The following is a 19,293-nucleotide window of genomic DNA, read 5'->3' as shown; positions in this document are numbered from 1 at the left end:
AAGTCATCGATTCAAATCCTATCTTTTTTTCGGTATGCCGCTCCGCGAGCAAGGAGCGAATGACAAAGATATATAATAAAATCATGGCTTCCTTTTTGGTTTCATTTTAAGTCCTTCTTATTTTTACTATTTTAGCAACTTTGCTAGAAGTAAAGCTTCTCAAGTGGTGTTTTCAATTCTTTTATTATTTAGTGTTCGATTTAGACTTAAACATCCACGATGATCTCCTGTTATTACTTGTCTTGGTTTTGGTTTTCGTCTCACGGATCTTGGTTCGCGCTTTATGGCATTTCCACTATAATAAGTGTAGGAATTCATGGGTACCTGGGATCACTTGGACCATTTCCACTCTGTGTTGTCTTCTTGACCTTTGCTCTGAGTGGTTGGTCGAACACGCAGAATGTGCAGGAGAGGAGGGTTCCTCAAATGCCCAACTCGATTTGGACTTAACTCTGCGTCCGCCGGGACCAACAGCAGAGGAAATAGAAAGGGAGCTTTCCTCTTTTCTTTCTTCCTTTGGAAATAGGGGAGTGACCTCAAGTGTACTCCAAAATACTAAGATTAAGCTACAATTGGATGTCGCGTCCCCCGCGAAGCTTTTGAAGATCCGGGAACTTCTGCGGGATCTCCAAAGCAGACCGGTTCCTGCTTTCCAAGCGAGAGATGCTTTATTGAAAGCTCTCGCCCGACGGGAGAGGGACCAGACGCGTGATCCATGAGGTTGGCCGCCCAGCGTCGGCTCTACGAACTAACAAGGGGTCGGTCGCGAGAGAGAGAAGGGGTGGTCCGGCGGGTAGGGGGGGCTCGTCAGGGGGAGCAAATCGATAAGTCCTTCGAAAGATAGGGCTTCCCGGAGAATTTGGTGTCTTTCTATTTGGAAACAAAGGACCATAAGTCTAATTAGACACTTCGTCTTTATTGTTCCACTAGCTAGGATAAAATTATAAGATGTCCCTTGCATTATTACAACCTTCTTTTTTGATGTCAAAGACCAGAAGCTACGCGAAAATTTTCATTGGATCTCGGTTGTTCTTAACAGCGATGGCTATTCATTTAAGTCTTCGGGTAGCACCACTAGACCTTCAACAAGGTGGAAATTCTCGTATTCCTTATGTACACGTTCCTGCGGCTCGGATGAGTATTCTTGTTTATATCGCTACGGCTATAAACACGTTCTTGTTCCTATTAACAAAACATCCCCTCTTTCTTCGCTCTTTCGGAACCGGTACAGAAATGGGTGCTTTTTCTACGTTGTTTACCTTAGTTACTGGGGGGTTTCGGGGAAGACCTATGTGGGGCACCTTTTGGGTGTGGGATGCTCGTTTAACCTCTGTATTAATCTCGTTCCTTATTTACATGGGTGCACTGCGTTTTCAAAAGCTTCCTATCGAACCGGCTCCTATTTCAATCCGTGCTGGACCGATCGATATACCAATAATCAAGTCTTCAGTCAACTGGTGGAATACATCGCATCAACCTGGGAGCATTAGCCGATATGGTACATCAATACATGTTCCTATGCCCATTCCAATCTTGTCTAACTTTGCTAACTCCCCCTTCTCAACCCGTATCTTGTTCGTTCTGGAAACACGTCTTCTTATTCCATCTTTTCTCGAATCTCCTTTAACGGAAGAAATAGAAGCTCAAGAAGGAATACCAAAACCTAGTTCACTCGCTGAGTCTCTTTGCATCCATGGCTGAATGGTTAAAGCGCCCAACCGGGCAAATTCGTAGGTTCGATTCCTGCTGGATGCACTTTTTACGTTCAGTTCAATCGCTGCTCACGGAATTGATACATATAGCTCGCCCTTATAGCTTATGGGGCACTTCACTCGCTCAACACTCGTTCAAAACATCCACTCTTTCTTCACTCGCTAGGGAAAGATAAAGGATAGATGACTTAAAATCCCGCTTAGAGATCGCAAAACTATAGTCAGAGTAGGAGTTCCCATCCGTCGAGGCCTCGTTTTACCCGCCCTTGGGACTGGAACTGATTGGTTGCTTGTTGTGACAGCCAAGGTCTGAACATTGTCCCACTTCCCTCATCGGGTTCCTCTCTGTTCATCATGGGGTTGTTGGGATAAAGGTGGGTTTGAGACGCGCGGGTACTCTTGATGCGAAAGGATATGGATCTAGAAGCCGAGATCAAAGCGTTAGTTCAAGATAAGAGCCCTTACGAACCAAGGCTTCTAAAGTTGCCGGAGGGTCCATCATCAAGAATGGCCTAAGATGGTCAGAAGCATTCCTAACAATGCTAGCCACAGCGGAATACTCCGGCAAAACGGGTCGCCATTTCGCGGAATCGAACGCCCTAAGAGGAAGATTTCATTTTCTTTCTGTTTCGTGGAACGAAGTTGATCCATGGTCATCGGGATGTCTATGTTGAAAGAGAACCTAACCTGAAGAGTCATTGGTTTTCCAGGTCGGAAAATGAAGTAAACAACTCAGGTGGACAAGAGGCGAACCACTCAGCTGATGAGTCAGCTATACTTTTTGAAAAATAGCCTAATGAGGAGACGATCATAACCTCTGAGCTCAAAGATGGAAAGCAGATTCCTTTTTTCAGGTTTTGCATAGCTTCCCAAGCGCCCGGCTTTCTTTTTGGGTTCCGAGAGGCAGAGTAGCTTCAGCATTAGGGTATGGGATAGAGTTCGAGTGAGGCATCAACCATAGATTGCGGAACTTTCGAGATGCTTCCTTGCGAAAGCCAACGGAGTCTGTACTGTAACTCAACCTTCTCATCCATGGAAGGATTCCTTATTCGATGATAAATGTCAATCGAGGGCACCCTCATTTCCAGAGAGAGAATCAGGCTGCACAGAAGGGGGAAAGCCCTCCTACTGAGCAAGATCATTAATTAATATTAATAAGGAAGCACTTAACTTAGGGCAGCCAGTCTCACTTCACACAGCACAGCGCCTTGCTATTTGCATTCATCCTTGTAACTTACCGAAGCGAGGATCTCATGCTATCATTGAACGGCTACCGAACCGCCATACTCAGGTAACCGGTCTAGGTTCCAAGTACATCAACACCCCATAGCTACTTAGGGCCGCAACGCAATAAGGCTTTTCGCTCTAGTTGGGCAATGCAAGGAGGCCTCTTTCGCCATTCTTTCTAAATGAGAAACTTTTATTAGTTCAGTTCGGTATAACATCGATGAGAGGATAATTTTTTAACAGAAGCATATGATTGCCCCTCAATCGCCAGGTGGCTCGCTCCAGGTGCATGAGTAGCTTTGCTGGCTCTTATAGCGGCCTCTTTCAGTGGTTCTTGCTTGCTCTTTAAAGCTGATCTGGTGCTGTCTCGTTCCTTCAGTTTGTTCTGATTCCGATGAAGGATACTATATTCCGCCTACACAACTACCTTGCTTGGTGGTTCAAAATGGAAGTCTAGGTATCTGCTTAAGTGGTCTGCTCGTACCGTTCCAAAAAGAGCTGCGCTGACAGGCGTATTTTAAAATGTGTTTCCGGGCTCACATATCTAAATTTCAGCGAGATAGGGTGCGGATAGGTGGAATGGAAATTCCACTCCAATCCCTTTAATGGATCCCCGAAGGAGACGGGTGCAAATGGAATTTCAATCAAAGGCGCTATGACCACTGAGCATGCCAACAAGGCAAACTCATAAAATCGTCTCCTGTCCCAGGTCACTGAAAGGGAGATACTCGCAGCCGAGCTCTCGTCCCACTCCCGCTGCCAACTTCGTGATAGAACGACCATGCGAAGGGATACGGATAGGCTGCCCTCCCACACTTAAGGCATTGTGTTACACCTTAAATGTCTGGATTTAGCGTTATTGTCAAGCATCTCATTCACTACTAAAAGAAAGGTATGGATATTCTGCTCGAAAGCTTGACGAAGAAGCGTAAGCAAAAAGCATATTTTAGGAAAGAGGTCCAGGTAGCTCAGCTGGTTACAGCTAATGAATGAAAAAACGTGTGTGCCGATTTAGATTTCCCGTCTTAAGCCCCACCTCGGTAGCTCAGCGGTAGAGCGGCCTCTTGTATAGTTCAACAGGTAGTCGGACGTGGGTTCAAATCCCGCTCGAGGGAAAAAACAGAGAGAGCAGCGAAGGGGCCTTTCCTCGCTTCTGTCTTTTTTTTTATAGATCAGTTCAGTCTGTAAACAAGCAGGTGATTTTTAGCCGGGAAACTGTAAACTTTCGAAAGCAAGCTCACCCACTCTCCCCCAGTGGTTAAACTCTAGGATCTGATTTGAATTCCATATTAAAGAAAAGTAGACATCTGCGGCCTAAAACTACACGAGTGGATAGATTTACGGCTACTACTTCCCGATCTTTGTGAACGTTCACTTCAATAGGATATCTCGTTTTACTAGCTCGACTATAGAGAGAGGAACTAATGGTAACGAGCCAGACCAGATGATCTTCAAAGACATCCTTCACCGATCGATTAGATGAGAGAGGTCATTCAGTGTAAGACCTGAGGTAGACGAACGGTTCACTGTCAGTGGTTCCATACGTCAATCCCATCCTGAAGGAGCTAATGAAAGCCTGAATTCAATATGAAAGTGGGCTCTTCCTCTTCGATTCAAGCAAGTCGACCATTGAATCTATTAAACTGGGCCGCTTCTTCCCCCTCCGCAGGAAGACTTCCTTCTTTCCCTTGCCTGGCTGGTTATCTCAAACCGGCATTCGAACCCACAAAGCCTAGCCGCACCGCCATTGTGCTATTAGCCCTACGCCTAGAAAGCCTCAGTTACAGACTGAACTTACCTATAGGAGGAGGTTTGATTCCATTGCCATTTACTGTTCCATGCGATCTTTACACCGACACCCCCATCTATCCAAGCCTAGTAAAAGGAGAATCAGCTGAAAGAAGAGAGAGCCCCCTTCCCGTTGTTGTCTCTAACTAAACCACCACCAGTACACTCTTCCACTACAGATGCTGAAAACCCGATTCCTTCCCAGGCTTTTCTCTTCTCCCTGACTTGCTAGTACTCAACCTAGAGATGAAAGAAGTAAGAGCCCCCTCTTGTCGCAAAATAGTAAATTAGGTTCAGTTGGAAAAACAGCTATAAATGACCACTACGAACGAAGGATGCAAGTCCTCTCAACAAACTCCATATCTGCAGAAAAAATGCCACTATTCTCAATTCAATATAGTAAGGCGTTTCTAATCTTCCTCGCAGCAAGACTTCTGAAAGCCAGTTGCTAAGAAAAAGATTAGAACAAGAGGGCTCTGGCGATTTCGGAACTAGCTTGACTCATTCCACCCGGGGTGAACGAGAACTAGTTCATCACCAACATGCTTAACTCCTAGGACTTTTGGGATTTAATACTCTTACTCTTTTTGACCAAAAGATGGTGAAGAGAGGAGCTAGATAGAAGTAGTTTTTAATGAGGAGAGGGAAATCTGGCCATTAGTTAAGTCATTTTTTGTTTGGTCATAAGTTGGTTAGAGAAAAGTAATTAGTTCAGTTTTAGGCATACACTAATAGTAGGTTACGATTCAAAAGAAAGAGAGATTCAAGCCAATCGACCGGCTAAGAGGACTATTCAAATTCTAAAGTAGATGTTCATGCTCATATAGCTGCAAAATGACACTTGACCTATTTCCCTTATAGACAGACATGGAAATTAGAAAGTGTCTATCTTATATAGCTGTCAAATGAGACTTTCACTTTTCCCTTCGTAGAGCAGATCATGAATTGAAAAAGTTCTATCTGGGCAAAATGCTAATTTTTTATAGATTTCCGGGCACCAATCCCGACTTCTCCCGTTGCTATAGTATAATAAGAGATAGGCGCCTACCTTAAAGTCACCTATCGACACTCAAGCCTGTTCATCCTGCTTTCTTTCCTTTATAAGACTGGAAGAGATAGAAGGCTCTCCTGTCTTTGCCCATTGATAGATATGCCTGAAGTACCGGAACTCTCTCCCTTAGGGCTCTCTTTCCGTAAGCCGGTGAGGAGTGAGGGATCTACTGAGACTGAGCCATCTTCGCTAGCCGATCTGTCAGTTCTATAGGGTATGAAGCTCTTTCCTAGTATTGGGTTCAGGAATTCATGCTCGCAGGTAAAGAGACTAAAGAAACAAGAACATAAACAGTCTCTTGAAAGAGGGGAGCATTTGCCCACTCTGTGGTACATGAGCTCCTCGTCCAACTTACTGTCTTCCGATTTCATATCAGTTACAAGCTTGTCATTTCAATCACTTGCTACCTTTAAAGGAAAGCAGTTCGCCCATTGAATCGATTAATCTAAGTCCCCTTCCTATAGAGTGAACGTGAAAGCCGGTCTATAGTCCACCATGCTAATGGAATGTCAGTGACACAAGTAGTAAATTCATTCGTTGACAGGAGCGAGCAGAAAGAGAGAGCGTAAAGAGGGTCTTATCATGATGGCCTGCTTTCCTTTCTCCTGTTGCAGTAGACTACAGTCTTACCACTAGAATAGAAAATAGGTCCAAAAGCAGGAAGCACAGTCAGGAAGGTAAGTTAGAACTCTTTTCTGAATTCCTATCTATAAAGTCAGGCTTGTCTATACAATACAACAAAGTGAGGTAAAATCATTAGTTAGGCTAGTGGGAAAAAATTACTCTGTTTCCGTCTTTTGAAAGAAGTAAGGTGTTCTTCCTTCATCCTCCATCCACACTACGAGGGCCGGCCGGAATATGTTTGGCTGTTCAATAGCCAATTCCATTTCGGTTCATTTTGGTATGCTGGGAAGATGAAGAGATGAACTTTAGAATTCAGTTACAGAGAAATTCAGCAAGAAGCTTTCGGGTTGGAAAGGTGCCCGCCCTCTTAGGTCAAGCTGGTAAGGCCTTGTTTTTAATGAAATCCACTCTTCAAAGCTTGCCTTTATTCCCTCCTTGTCCGGGGTCCCGAAAGGAATGGCTGGTAGGATTGAAGGAATTCGGACGAAATGTCCACGGTCTGGTGTTGGAGGGAGAGACAGAATTCATCTCATCGCATGGGAGAAGGCTCTCCGAAGCTTCGATTTGGAGGCTTGGGCTGGAGCTCTAGCTAGTTGGACTAGAAGCTAGTTATTCCGGTCTACTTGTTGGGCAGGCCGGCCCTCCTTCATCCCTTCGTTCCAATCCATCCAGACTACTATGGCAACCCGTACTAATTGCCCTTGCACTGATACCGGTAAGGGGAGCGTCGGCCAGAAGATAAGGGGAAAAATCGCACAGACTTCTATACAGGGGAAGGACCTTATAATTATAAGAAAGGAAAGATTTCAAAAAGCAGATTAGGTACTTCCAACAGGAGAATAAGAAAGGAAGAAATAAGAGTGGAGAAAAAGGGAAATGGAATTCTTCACAAAGGGAGGGAACGCAAGGGGGACAGCACTAAGAAATCGGAAAAGGGGTCAAAGGAAGGGACACATCTTGATAGGGCAACAACCGGGTATAGGATATGGAAAGAGATCAACATGTTTTCTCGAACGAACAGATTTACACCGTCAATGACAGCGCACCAAGGGAACAACGGACAATCACGGCAAAGGCAAGCACGAATGCTGCTGCCTACGAGACCCATCCAGGGGAATCTTACACTGCGCGCAGAGAACCCCTCTCACTTTAGACAGAGAGGGAATGACGATGGGTAGCCAAACCGTGAGGCGAAGAACTCAACCGCTATACACGAGGGAGCAAGTGGAAAGAGTAGAGCAGCACCTTGCCGTAGAGAGGGTCCTAGAAAGGTTAAGAGTTCTGCACCGGTTGGAGTGGAATAGGAATCTAAAACAGAATTCGAGCAATTGGCTTTAACGAACCTATTTCATTAGAATGATCGAAGAACCCGCTTATCTATAGAAAGAGGGAGAGAGAATGAGAAATCACTCGACTGTTAAGGAGAGGAGGGGAGAGTTCGACCGCCCTAAGCCAACCAGAACGGCAAAGAAGAGTTATATTCGGCGACCGGTAGGGAGAGGAGAGGATGGGAGGAGAGAACGTCGACCATAAGGGAGACAGCAGTTACTTCGATGTGAGCAGAGTGCCCATTTCCTTACTTAGACTAACCTTCGTTTAGAAAGTCTCTCCCCTCGCTCTGACTCTTCCCATACTAAGACTTTTGTTGATCTACCTTTGACTTACTTCCTATCTCTACCCTTGATCCAAGGTAGCCGAAGGAGGGATTTTTACTAAGCTTTGCTGAAAAAAGTTGCAAACTTAAGTTCCGAAACTTTAGTCTTAACTTCGTTTAGTCAGAAGAACTTAGAACGGCGGTAGCAGGGCGAAAGGCAAGGTCACATCCTGCCGTCATAGCTTGCCTCCCATTGCTTCGTACGAGACAGAGAAAAAAAAAGAAATATAAAAAGAAAAATGGAAATAGTGAATCAAGATATATACTATCCTCTCTCCGGATAGATAGGCCCCTATGAGCGACTATGCCGATCTTTAGATGTTTTGGCCACGTGCGTTTCCGCTAAGAAGAAGAAGGTTTGGATCTTTAAACCTTAAGAGGATGCTATCGAATGTGCTCTTGGCGCACGTGAGGGATGTGACCTATGTTAGGTCCATAAGATAGCACAGCTTTTAGTGTTCTATGATTCACCTCCGAATAATGAGTAGATAGGGAAGAGCTTTTTATTTTTCTCTTCATAGAAGACTGATGGGTGGAGCAAGAGGTCAAATTACTATAGAAAGAAGAGTTGTAAACTATAGGACTTCTTTTTCTAGTAGTAAGATTTAGGGTTTTTTCGTTCCTTCTCTTCGATAAGAATATCGATTTGAAATGATAAAAATGCCTCTTTATTCTCTTGTGCTCAGCGAAAGAACTGCCTAAGCATACTTTTTCGGATCCAAACTTCTTTGTTCTTTCTAAGTCTTCGTCTTGCATAGAAGAACGCAACTGTTGCAAAAACGGGTCTTTCAGTAGTAGGCGGCATCCCCTCTTAGTTTTAAGTAAGCGGAACCATTCCGTTTTGGTTCTTCTCCACATTCTTACCGGGCTATCCAGGAATTTTCCTATGATTTTAGAAACTGAAATTTCGATATAGAAGGATCTCCTTATTTCTGAATAGATTAGAGTATCATTTTCTTTAAAAGATATGAAATCACCTTGGGAAACTTGAAAAGAAGTAATGCTGACTATTACATTATTAACAAAAAGCCTTCGATGACTTATCGGCTGCCTTGCTTGAGGAAGAGTTTCACTAAAATGGAGACGAACCGGAATAACGTCCGATCTTGTTTCTGGATTGAGTGGAAAAGGGATATATGAAGTTCGTTCTGTTCCTCTATGCATCTCTGTGATGGGTAAATCTCCATGAAAAAGGGGCAACTTTCGTGTAGTTTGTAATTGGATGTAACTATTCAGATTTTTTCGAGAATAAATCATTCTCTTAATAGATCTCGTCTTGTTCCTCAATCTTCGAAGAATGCGGCGTTGTATTATTGTAAGTTTCCTGTTCCAAACATTTCCTTCAAGTAGACGACAAGTTTTAAATCTTAATGCGGGCATTCCTCCCTTACATGCATTTGCTTGCAACAGATTCTTACTAAGACCCCATAGACACGGTCTCGGTATCTTCACTGTTGCCCCTCTTCTCAAAGCCCTTCGAGAGGAAGATGAATGTCAATGTGCCATTTTCTTCTTTCCCCTACTATTTACTCTTCTCCTTCACTGCACACTTTAGATAGATGTTTCCATCCAATCAAAGACGGCGAAGCGCCTCTAATCTAAAGGCCAAAGAGTGCTCTTTGCGCTACTACGCATCCTTACTCATAGTATAGTGCAAGTTAGGTTTGGGTATAGCAGGACTTGAACCTGCGACCATTAGGTTAAAAGCCCAATGCTCTACCAACTGAGCTATACACCCCAAAAAAGATGTAGTAGTAAATAAGGATTGGTGCGGAAAAGAAAAGAGGGCGGCCCCTCTTCATCATATTAAAGGGGCGCGGCTTTGTATGAGGCTCGTACTGCAGAGCAAGCGAAGAAAACGTAAGGGCGCGCGCTAGCACTCCTGCAAGAAAACGGCCTAGCTAACGCGCCCCTTATTGAAAAGTCAAGGATATTGAATGATCGATATGAGAAAGAAGCGCTCAAGCATTCGAAGAAAGCCGGCCTTACTCAACAAGCACCTTTCTTAGCTTAGTAAGGTTGCTTGTTTCCACTCATTGAAGATTCTATCTACAAAAAAAGGTCAACGGGGGGTACTAAAATGGCTCTCACTGACACCATCTACGAGAAGGTGAGGTCGTCTTTATTTCCAGCCGCCATACGGTTCGCCTTAAAGCCTTAAAGACGGAGAAGGGGAGGAGCAGTTATCTATGTAATTACGGTCTTTGTTGGCCGGGGCGAGCACTCTCTTTTCTTTGTAAAATTCCGTCTTACCAAACAAGACTGACTTCTTACCAACCCGCGAAGGGTTGTGAGGCTGGACCAGGTACGAAGAATGAATCTATATCTGTGCACGGAAGGGCCGGCGGCCGCTCAACTGTTCGAGCGCAATGCAGTGGTATTGGTTCCGATTCGACAAAGGTAGAATGCCTGGTCGAAGGTCCAGTACAGTAGGTAGCAGGCGTGTTCGTTTTGGCTCCCGAGCGAGAACGAGAAAGAGGCGATGCACCATCCTTGCTGCTACGTACGTTGACCTTGACTTGACAGATTCATCCAATTGAACCCAAACTCAAAGGAGGACCACAAGCTCGGGGCTCGACGAAAGAGAAAGTCTCGGCATTAAGAAAATGGGGTTAGCTGTGAAAGAGGCATTCATTTTTTCATGAATATTCATAGCTGAGTCTACTAAAAGAGGGACCAGCTCATCGTAGTGATTAGAGGACACCTCTGATCGTTCACCTCTAATGTGACACGTTCCCTCCCAGTTTGATCAACGGGATCAGTCGGCTAGAGAGCGGGGCTATTCTTCTTCCGAGGAGACAAAGTAGTCTCTTGTACTGACCGAACCCTCAGTTCGGAGGTCTTCGTCAACATGTTACGAAGCTCCAGTCTGGCGGTCAACTTGATGCGGGAGAGGCATGAGTGCAGTTCGATCTTGTGGTGTATTCCTTTGTAGTGAGTAGGGCCTCTTTCTCGTTGATCAGTTCGCCTCCGCTCTATTGAAAGGTCTCCATTCCTACGGCGGTTTTGTCAATGAACCCGTGGATAAGTAGGCCTTTCTTGCAGACCGATCTTCTGCCGAGTTCCTTCCTTCGTAGTCAAATCTGATGATACGCTTTGGCGATGTTACCTACCAAAGAAAAGGCCTGCTAGGTGATCGAAATCGCTCAGGTCAGCGAGGACTCACTCACCTACTCCTTATCTAATACTTTCTTCTATCTACTGAATTAAAAAGGCGACCCGCCGCGCCGGGCTATAAGATAAGAGACAGCTGTTGTACTACTTGACTGGTAAGAAAGAGCTTCCGTAAGAACTGGAAGACTCTTGTATGTACGGTAACCCTATCTTCCGCTACTGGTGGACTGTTGCACATAAAGGCCGACAGAAGCAACCTTTCTTAGCGCGCTTTTCAAGCGCTTAGCTTCTGCTATAAAAAGGCGGCAAGGCCATAAAGTAAGTGAAGTTGCAAGCCTAAGCCAAGAAGGTACGAACGAAGTGACGGGCCCTTTTAGAGAGAGGGGGCGGCTTTCTTGTGGTAGTCATTGCGAACATCTCTCCTCTTCTCTTAGCGTGCACAGTTTGCTTACGCCTTAGGCACATCTATCTTTCTTAGTTTCACGCTGGCCTAATGAATTGAATATGAATAAAAGTCAGTCTTTTAGTAAGCGTATATAAGCAGCTGTTTAGTGTATAAGCAATTCTTTAGTGGTCGCACCGGTACGATGGAGGTTGGTTGAAGATGATGTTACGCGGCGTTCAGAACCAGTCTTGAAGTGAATGAATTAGAAAGAACGAAGAAGTAAGGAAATGAGACGACTCTTTCTTGAACTATATTATAAACAGACCTTCCCCTCCACACCAATCACGAGTTTTTCTCCATTCCTCTCATATATCGTCGTAACGCCCTTAATGCTAGGTTTTGAAAAAGACTTTTCATGTCATTCCCATTTAGGTCCGATTCGGATCCCTCCGTTGTTTCCTTTTCCTTCCGCACCTTTTCCTCGAAATGAGAAAGAAGATGGTACACTTGAATTGTATTATTTAAGTGCTTATTGCTTGCCAAAAATCCTACTTCTACAATTGGTAGGTCACCGGGTTATTCAAATAAGTCGTGTTTTCCGTGGTTTTCCCATGTTACAACTTCCGTACCAATTCGGTCGATCCGGAATGGATCGGTTAAACATTCCATTAGGGAGCCTGGTCTTGACTTTTCTGTGTGGTATTCATTCTCGTTCGGCTCTTGGAATCACATCCAGCAGTGGTGGGAACAGCTCGCAAAATCCAACCACTTCACCTACTTCATTGCCCCCAACCCTTTCTCGTACCTCTATTGAAACAGAATGGTTTCATGTTCTTTCATCGATTGGTTATTCCTTTCCGTTCGTATCTCTTTCTCCAATTTCGGTCTCGATTAGTTCACAAGATTGAATGGCCAATTCTCCTCCGGACCCTCGATTCGATTGTTTTCCAAGAATGTTGAGCCGGGTATGTAAGCCATGTATCTGGGAGGAACTTAAAAGAAGGGCTTTCGGTTTTTTTCACCCCGTTTTGTGGTCTTGCAGCTATTTAAATAAATAAGAATATAAAATTATATATATATATAATAAGACTTTTTTAGAAGAAAGATTCTATATATGTCCAATCCCCAGTGGTGGTGGGACCAACCAAGATGTATGTCGTCCAACCCAACCTCAGACTCTTTCTTCCCGACCTATTTGACTCTCTGGCCGCAGTTATAGTTATTTAGGTGGTATCCCGAGATTGAAGAGATCGAATTCCTCCGGGGAACACACGAAACAAAGATATGAACTGGGTAAATAGAAATGGAAAAGAGATGTTTCCAATTCATCAAAATGAGAAGCTTTTTCTACATCCATATGATCTACTAAAGTAGATCGGTATTGCCCATATAATAAAAGCAGATCTTGGTCCATGGAATCCCAAGAAGGTAAGAACTCCAACCTGTCCGATGCTTCTTCGGCCAAATACGATATACAAGTGGGACCTGCACTATGCGCAAGCTGTGCGAAAAACCGCTTCTTTTTTCCGGTTCTGAAACAACTTGGGCGAAATAGGGTTCTACCGGGAAACCATGGATTTTTTAGTTTTCGCCATTGGTTACTGGTTGAGCCACTGGAATGGAATGAGATAAGAATCTCTGGAGATCTTTCCTCTCCACTTACTCGTAACAGGCTTTCCCTCTGTAGAAGACTTCTTCCGAATGGCATAATTGGGAGATTGATTCCTCGATCTTCAAAGAAAACTGACTCCTCCTACTCCTTCTTCTCCTTTAGGATAGGATCGTCGTTGGTCCTTCTTTCACTAATGATCTAATGATCTCACCATTTTCTAGTAGTTCTCGCGAACGCGCGAGGGACTATCCTTTCTATCGCTTGCCCTTTCTTTTCACTCTCAAGACAAGGCTCTCTCTCTTTTATAAAGCGAAGCAAAGCGCATGGCGCTGAAAGCTCAATAAACACAGACGAACACGATGCAGGGCATAGCATAAATGAAACCGCTGATCATTTCATAAAACATATATGCTTGACCTTTCTCGATGCTTTTTTTGGGTGACTCACCAACCGACCCAGCAGTGATCGATGACAGAATGGTACGAACAAATCAAAGTCATTGGATTTGGTAGTTCTCCATGGACTTCTCTCTTTAGCCCTTTGTATATGTTCATAAATGGGTGTGCACCTCCAGATGGGCGGGGGCCGGCCTCCCACTCTCTTATCTTATGCAGCATTTATTAGCGGTTGGGTGGATCGTGCAATAAGCCTCTCTCGACCCTCCGTTTCTCATACGTCTTTATGAAAGCCTCTCGCCTTTCGAGATCCGGTCCATCATCAACTCAGTCAGATCTTCTTGTTTGCCCGCTTTGATTAGGCTTCCTTTAACGGATTTGATCGGCATTTCGTGCCTGCAGTCCTGCTGAATTCGACCTTTTATCAGGGTAGCGTAGTAAGGTTAGAGGCGCAACTAGAAGAGTTGGCCCTATTTCTCTTTTTTGATCAATTCGATTGCAGTCTCCGAAGTCCTTCTTGATCGATGGTCCCCATTAGCATTAGTGCTAATTAGCAGCCGCTTTTTTTGGAAGGCGAGATACTTATGTGTGACCGCGGATTCCACGGTAGCAGTAGTTCTAGCTCTACATTAGGAGCAGGGGGGCTCTATCTAAAGGAGGTACGGACCCCTCCCATAGTACGGTACGATGCAGCTGAAAAACTTAATAGGCTACCGCGGCTCGCTTCGCTTTTGTTGCGGAGCTCACTGCTTTTGGAGTAGTGCTTGCAGCTTGCTGCTTTCTGTTCAAGCGGAGCTCGCTGTCTACTCCACGAGTCGCCACAGCTTCGCCTACGCCACTTGTATATAGACAACAATAGCGCCCAAGATTTCCCCTTCGCGTAGTTCATTGAACCTTCCAACTTCACTCCGTGGCCTGTGCTAAAGAAGCGTGTCTTAACTAATTCCTTTGAACTCATTTCACCTATTCTACCTCTCGATATCTCCTCACCTTGCACCTTTTCTTTCTTTTCCTCATCCCATGATCCTTTCCCATGTCGTGGAAGTGAGCTCCTTCGTCGCTCCTTCATTCTTCATAACGACTATAACCAAGCTGCCAACCAATAAAGCAAGCACCTTCATGGACTGAGACCGTGGAAGCTCCGTTAGCACCTTAAGGCTGTCTTTATCCTGAGAACCCTCGGGAATATTCAGAGACTCGGCTAATGCTTCTAGGCCCACATTCGGAGACAGACCAAGCACCTCTCTTACCCACTCACTATCTAATAAACCGGACTGGCTTATTATCTGAATGAGATCGGAAAGAGAGGAGGTAGCCCAAATCTTCCAATAGGCGCATACGAAAGGTTCTGAAAGAATTGAAAAAGCTCTGAAAAATAAACAACCCGACCTGAGGAACTACCAACAACGGAAGAACTAGCAACAGCGGGAGAAACCGTTTCTAACCTCAGCTTCACCCCCTTCCTCGGGATTCTTTCTTTGATGATATGCCCTAAGCCCCTTTCAGAAGACCGAAGTCATTGGTGCTTTGCATAAGGGGTAAGAGCGCCATAAAGACTATTGGTACCTATCATAGACTTGACTCATTTTATGGGCTTGAATTCCTTTCCCCGAGTTAGAGGGGTTTTCTGAAGGTCTTCCTCAAGGGCCACTTGGTTCTCAAAAAGACTGTTACCCCCGGCCAGAGTAGAAGTAGGCAAACGGATGTTTCTGGGGGGAACTACGGGAGACGGAGACAGGTGGTTAGGCGAGATTCTAACTTCTGGCTCATCGCAATTCCATTTCTTAAAGTGCAAGTCCAGTTTTCTCTTTTTATGAAAGTGAAAGTCAGGTTAGCCCCTTCTTTCAATTCCAAAGATGCTCTCAAATTGCTGTTCAAGATTATTTTACCCTAAGGCTTCTCGCGGTCAGGCAAGCGTGGCAGAGCGTAGCATGTATCCAGCCATCCGAACTACTTACTGAAGGGCAAGCACCAACGAATTACTCACTTCATTCACAGCGCGGGGGAGAGACAGAGAGGGGTCAGTAATAACTCACAGCCGGGGTAAAAAGGTCCTACTTCCTTACTCACTCAAGTCATTGCTTTGACCGAACCATAGGCCGAAAAGAAAAGATTTTTTAGATACTTGTTACAGGCCTGACCAAGAGCGCAAAAGAGCTTTATTTAGAATTAGAGTAAGGGCACGCCATTTGCAATGCCTTTTCTTGCTTTCGACAGGACCCCCTTCCGACAGGAGAAAAAAGATTACGCCAATGCCAATTGCCAATGATATAGAGTTTCTAGCGATTACGACTATAAAGGGCAGGAGATGAATTAAAGAATCGTACTGCAACTGCTGAAGAGAGATCAGAGCTAGTACTAGAGGAAGCGATAGCGGACAAAAGAGCTCAGAGAGCAGTGCAGCTAAGCGGGAAGATCTGTGATCTATTTGAAAGAGCATATCGCAAAGACCGGTATATTGCACATACTGATTGATTGATTGTATAGATTGAGTCTCAATTAGAGAGTTATGATATATCTATAGTACCCCCGCCGATGAGACTTTCCAGCTCGAGGCTAGAAGCTACCAACACTTTAATACAAACAAAAACAGAAATCGGAATTCGTGGGGCCCGAGGCCTTACAGAAAAAGATCGATGAACGATTAAGCGAGACTTTGCCTTAGAGACCAATGAAATGAGACCAAGAAGCTTTATTACACAAAAGTTCTTTGAAGACCTTTTGCTTCTGCTTCCCTGCTTACTATTGCTATCACCTCAACTGCTTTGACCTGCTCACTTAGAGTGAAGATCAATAATGGGCGGAAAGGAGTTCACACAAGACCACAGAGCGAGAGAGAGAGCCTTCGCTTACCTGTTTAACCGTGCCCTCCTATCACACCTATCTCCCTTTTCCTTCAGTCACATCCAGTCTCAGTTCTGCTTCCAACTACCGAGCTTGGACGTATAGCAAGATTGAATAAGAGATATGGCATACGGGAATAGTATATGAAATCACAAAGGCTGGAAAGAGACTGGAGAGGAGCGTGGAAAATACTTAATAAAGCACCTTAGCAATTACTAGTAATGCCCCTATCGACCTCAGTCTTGTTTTTTGCTAGCTTTAGTCTAGAACTAGACTATCTCATTAAACGTCGAATATCCCTATGATGCTAGCCAGTGAAAAAGGAAGGAGTCTACTTCTTTGCTGGCTTGACTCCAGAACTAGTAGAGGAAGGAAGCGATGATCGGTCTATCCCATTAAGCGTAATCCCGCTAGCCAATGAAAGGACTACTCTTCTTGGACTGTGAGCGACGACACCAGATCAGAGCTAAGTGAGAGACGATAAATGCGATTAAACTGCTTTATAACTGCTCGATTTATAAGTCTTGCCTAAGTCCTAGACTTGAATGAAGCAGCCTGGCTGAAAGTCGTATTTGCTTTTGCTTTTCTTGTTCTCTTTTCTTAGTTAGGCCCAAGAAAGTACAAGATATAGCTTGACTAATATACTAAGATGATAGCTAGAGACTAGAGATGAGAGTGCAGGATCTAGATTTGTAACAAATATTCGACTTTGCTTATGCAAATTGTTATGTACCAAAACCAAAGAATATCGTCGATGGGATACAAAAAAAGAGGATCCTACTTCGCTCATGCACCGTCTTTTCACCCTCCTACCGCTGGTAAAGCTAGCAGTCTAATAAAATTTCTGCATGTTAAGACAGCACACTAGTACATTTTCATTGACCACTGAGACCAACCCCCAAGCCCGGTCTTTGAACTAATAAAGATGGCATAGTAGAAAACTTCAGACTGACTATCATCGCGCTTGAAGTCCACCCAAGAGAGTTCCCCGGCTTCTCGTGATGAGCGCAGCGCAGCAAACGGTGTTTGCGCCAGAGGAGGGTGGTGAGAACCGTTGAGCCATTGGCTTGCTGAGCTTTTCTGATTTGGGTTTCTCACCCACATCACCGAGAGGAGGGCTTTTTTCGTTATAGAAAAGAAAGGTCAATGAAAGGATTCAGTAATGACGCCATGCATCACCATTGAGTGCTGTGCTGAAGAGAAAAAAACCGAAAAAAGTTCCCCACATTGGGAGAGAAAAGAGAAGACTGCGGTCAATGATCAATTGTGCACATCCTTTTTGGATGGTCGGCTTAGAGTGAAAGCATACGAACATAGACTTTGTGACTGACTTCGCCGTATAAGCATATCTTCACTGAAAGTCATTAGGGCTGCTTTTGCCCATGCCATGAATGAGAGTGAGTCCAGTCCATCTTCCTTCCCTGGATATGCTGTGTCCTCTACATTCGCTTCGTCCTCCGCCTCTACTGCGCAAAGATTTTGATCCCCCGTTTAGTGAGTCGTGAAAGCACCTACCTTATGTTTAGACGTATTGGTTTCAGTGAAAAGCCAAATAGAGAGTTTTGCGTGTGCCTGCTTTAGTAAGAGTAAGGAAAAAGCTTGAAAAGCGTACTTGCTTTAACAACGGAAAGAGGTTCCTTCAGCGGTTCAGCTTTAGGTCTCGGTTCAGGTGCTTTTCATGATTGTGGTGTTTGATTGGGCACGGGCGTTCCTGTCCTTACTTAGAGGTCAAGTTGCCACCTGTCTATCGAAGGGGGATTTCCCAGCCTATCTCGGTATATGTTACCGAAAGAAGGAAGAAGAATCTAATGATTTCCCTAATTCTGTGAGAAAGAAAAACCAGTTTGTTAGAGCTGGGGCAGAGAAGCAATCAACAGAATGGGTCCCTGTTGTTCACAAGTGAAGGCACTGAACGGATCAAGATCTCGTAAATTCATTGTCTTTCTTGATTCAAATCAGAAAGAACTTCTTTCGCTATTGAAGCCATGCCTGAGCTGTCAGCTTATTAGCATCCCTCTTCTGCGTTAGGAATTGTCCGAAAAGGTTCGATTGAATCCCATGCTTTCATGGTCCCTATCTCTGCCCCGGCACTGGCCGACACGTAGGTCTATTCCGCGCTTTCCTAGGTGCGCATCTCCATCTACTAAAAGTAGGGGTGGTTGCCATAGATAGATTGGGTCATTCGTAACCAGAGCAATAACCGATGCTACAGCATAAACTAAAGCTATACGTGGCGGCCCCTAAAGGCGTAACTGACAGGTTCTGTTTTATCTGCCCATCCGAGTCATCCCGTACTCCAAAAAAGCAGAGGTGAGGTCCGGAGAGTGGGACGGATCTACCTGGCCAAGGTGCCAATGTCAAGTGGTTATCCGAAGTGTTGGAATATGCTCTACCTACGGTACCTAACTAGTCTTTCTTTTCGGTAAGTAAGAATACATTGACCGATGGAGGAGAACCCCCGAAGTAAACATAAATGAAGGGGCATACCCCACCCCAGGCAACCAAACAAAGAACTCAAGACACTCCCCGAGCTCTAAAATAAAGAAACTAACCTATGGAAAAAATTATTGAAATTAGATTACGATTACAAAGGCTAAAAATAATCCAAGTTTCTACGTAATCAAAAAGAGCCTAAGGATTAACCGAAACTAAGCACATACTAAGCCCAATAAGACACATTGGCCTAGATATACATGAGGCCAACTGAAAAACAGGTATACACATCAAATAAACTAGGATGAAACATAGGATTCGGTGGATGATTCGGCATCCTTTATTAATTGCGTATATAACGGTAGCCCTTCCTAAATAGTTTTTGAGTAGGCTAGGAAAGAAAGAAGAAATGATAGAGCGAAATGGGTTGGTTGCCCAAAGGGCTATCTGATCT

The 19,293-nt window shown here is 44.5% G+C and overlaps 4 protein-coding genes and 2 non-coding genes across 6 annotated transcripts, besides 4 other annotated features; 3 read left to right on the top strand and 3 right to left on the bottom strand.

Annotated features, from left to right (window-relative positions):
* Window positions 1-59: part of a dispersed repeat (second copy of repeat X-05) that runs on past the window's edge.
* Window positions 60-246: 187 nt separating this feature from the next.
* Window positions 247-311: a dispersed repeat (second copy of repeat X-13).
* A 637-nt stretch (window positions 312-948) lies between these two features.
* Window positions 949-1,701, top strand: ccmC (cytochrome c-type biogenesis protein CcmC). The gene has a single exon. It carries the CDS (start codon window positions 949-951, stop codon window positions 1,699-1,701), a length of 753 nt encoding a protein of 250 aa, YP_009652440.1.
* A 2,272-nt stretch (window positions 1,702-3,973) lies between these two features.
* Window positions 3,974-4,054, top strand: trnT-TGT. The gene has a single exon. It is a non-coding gene; the product is annotated as a tRNA-Thr (tRNA).
* Window positions 4,055-8,440: 4,386 nt separating this feature from the next.
* Window positions 8,441-9,436, bottom strand: rps4 (ribosomal protein S4). The gene has a single exon. It carries the CDS (start codon window positions 9,434-9,436, stop codon window positions 8,441-8,443), a length of 996 nt encoding a protein of 331 aa, YP_009652439.1.
* Window positions 9,248-19,293: part of a repeat region (second copy of large repeat R) that runs on past the window's edge.
* Window positions 9,722-9,794, bottom strand: trnK-TTT. Its single transcript has one exon. It is a non-coding gene; the product is annotated as a tRNA-Lys (tRNA).
* On the top strand, window positions 11,843-12,463 carry ccmB (cytochrome c-type biogenesis protein CcmB). Its single transcript has one exon. The coding sequence runs from the start codon at window positions 11,843-11,845 to the stop codon at window positions 12,461-12,463; it is 621 nt and encodes a 206-aa protein (YP_009652438.1).
* Window positions 12,775-13,263, bottom strand: rpl10 (ribosomal protein L10). Its single transcript has one exon. The coding sequence runs from the start codon at window positions 13,261-13,263 to the stop codon at window positions 12,775-12,777; it is 489 nt and encodes a 162-aa protein (YP_009652437.1).
* Window positions 13,280-13,398: a dispersed repeat (third copy of repeat X-08).

This window comes from Lactuca sativa, mitochondrion (genome assembly GCF_002870075.4).
Source record: "Lactuca sativa cultivar Salinas mitochondrion, complete genome".
In the NCBI taxonomy this organism is placed as follows: Eukaryota; Viridiplantae; Streptophyta; class Magnoliopsida; order Asterales; family Asteraceae; genus Lactuca; species Lactuca sativa.
The sequence above is the reverse complement of the archived record's forward strand: the minus strand, read 5'-3'. Positions and strand labels throughout refer to the sequence as shown.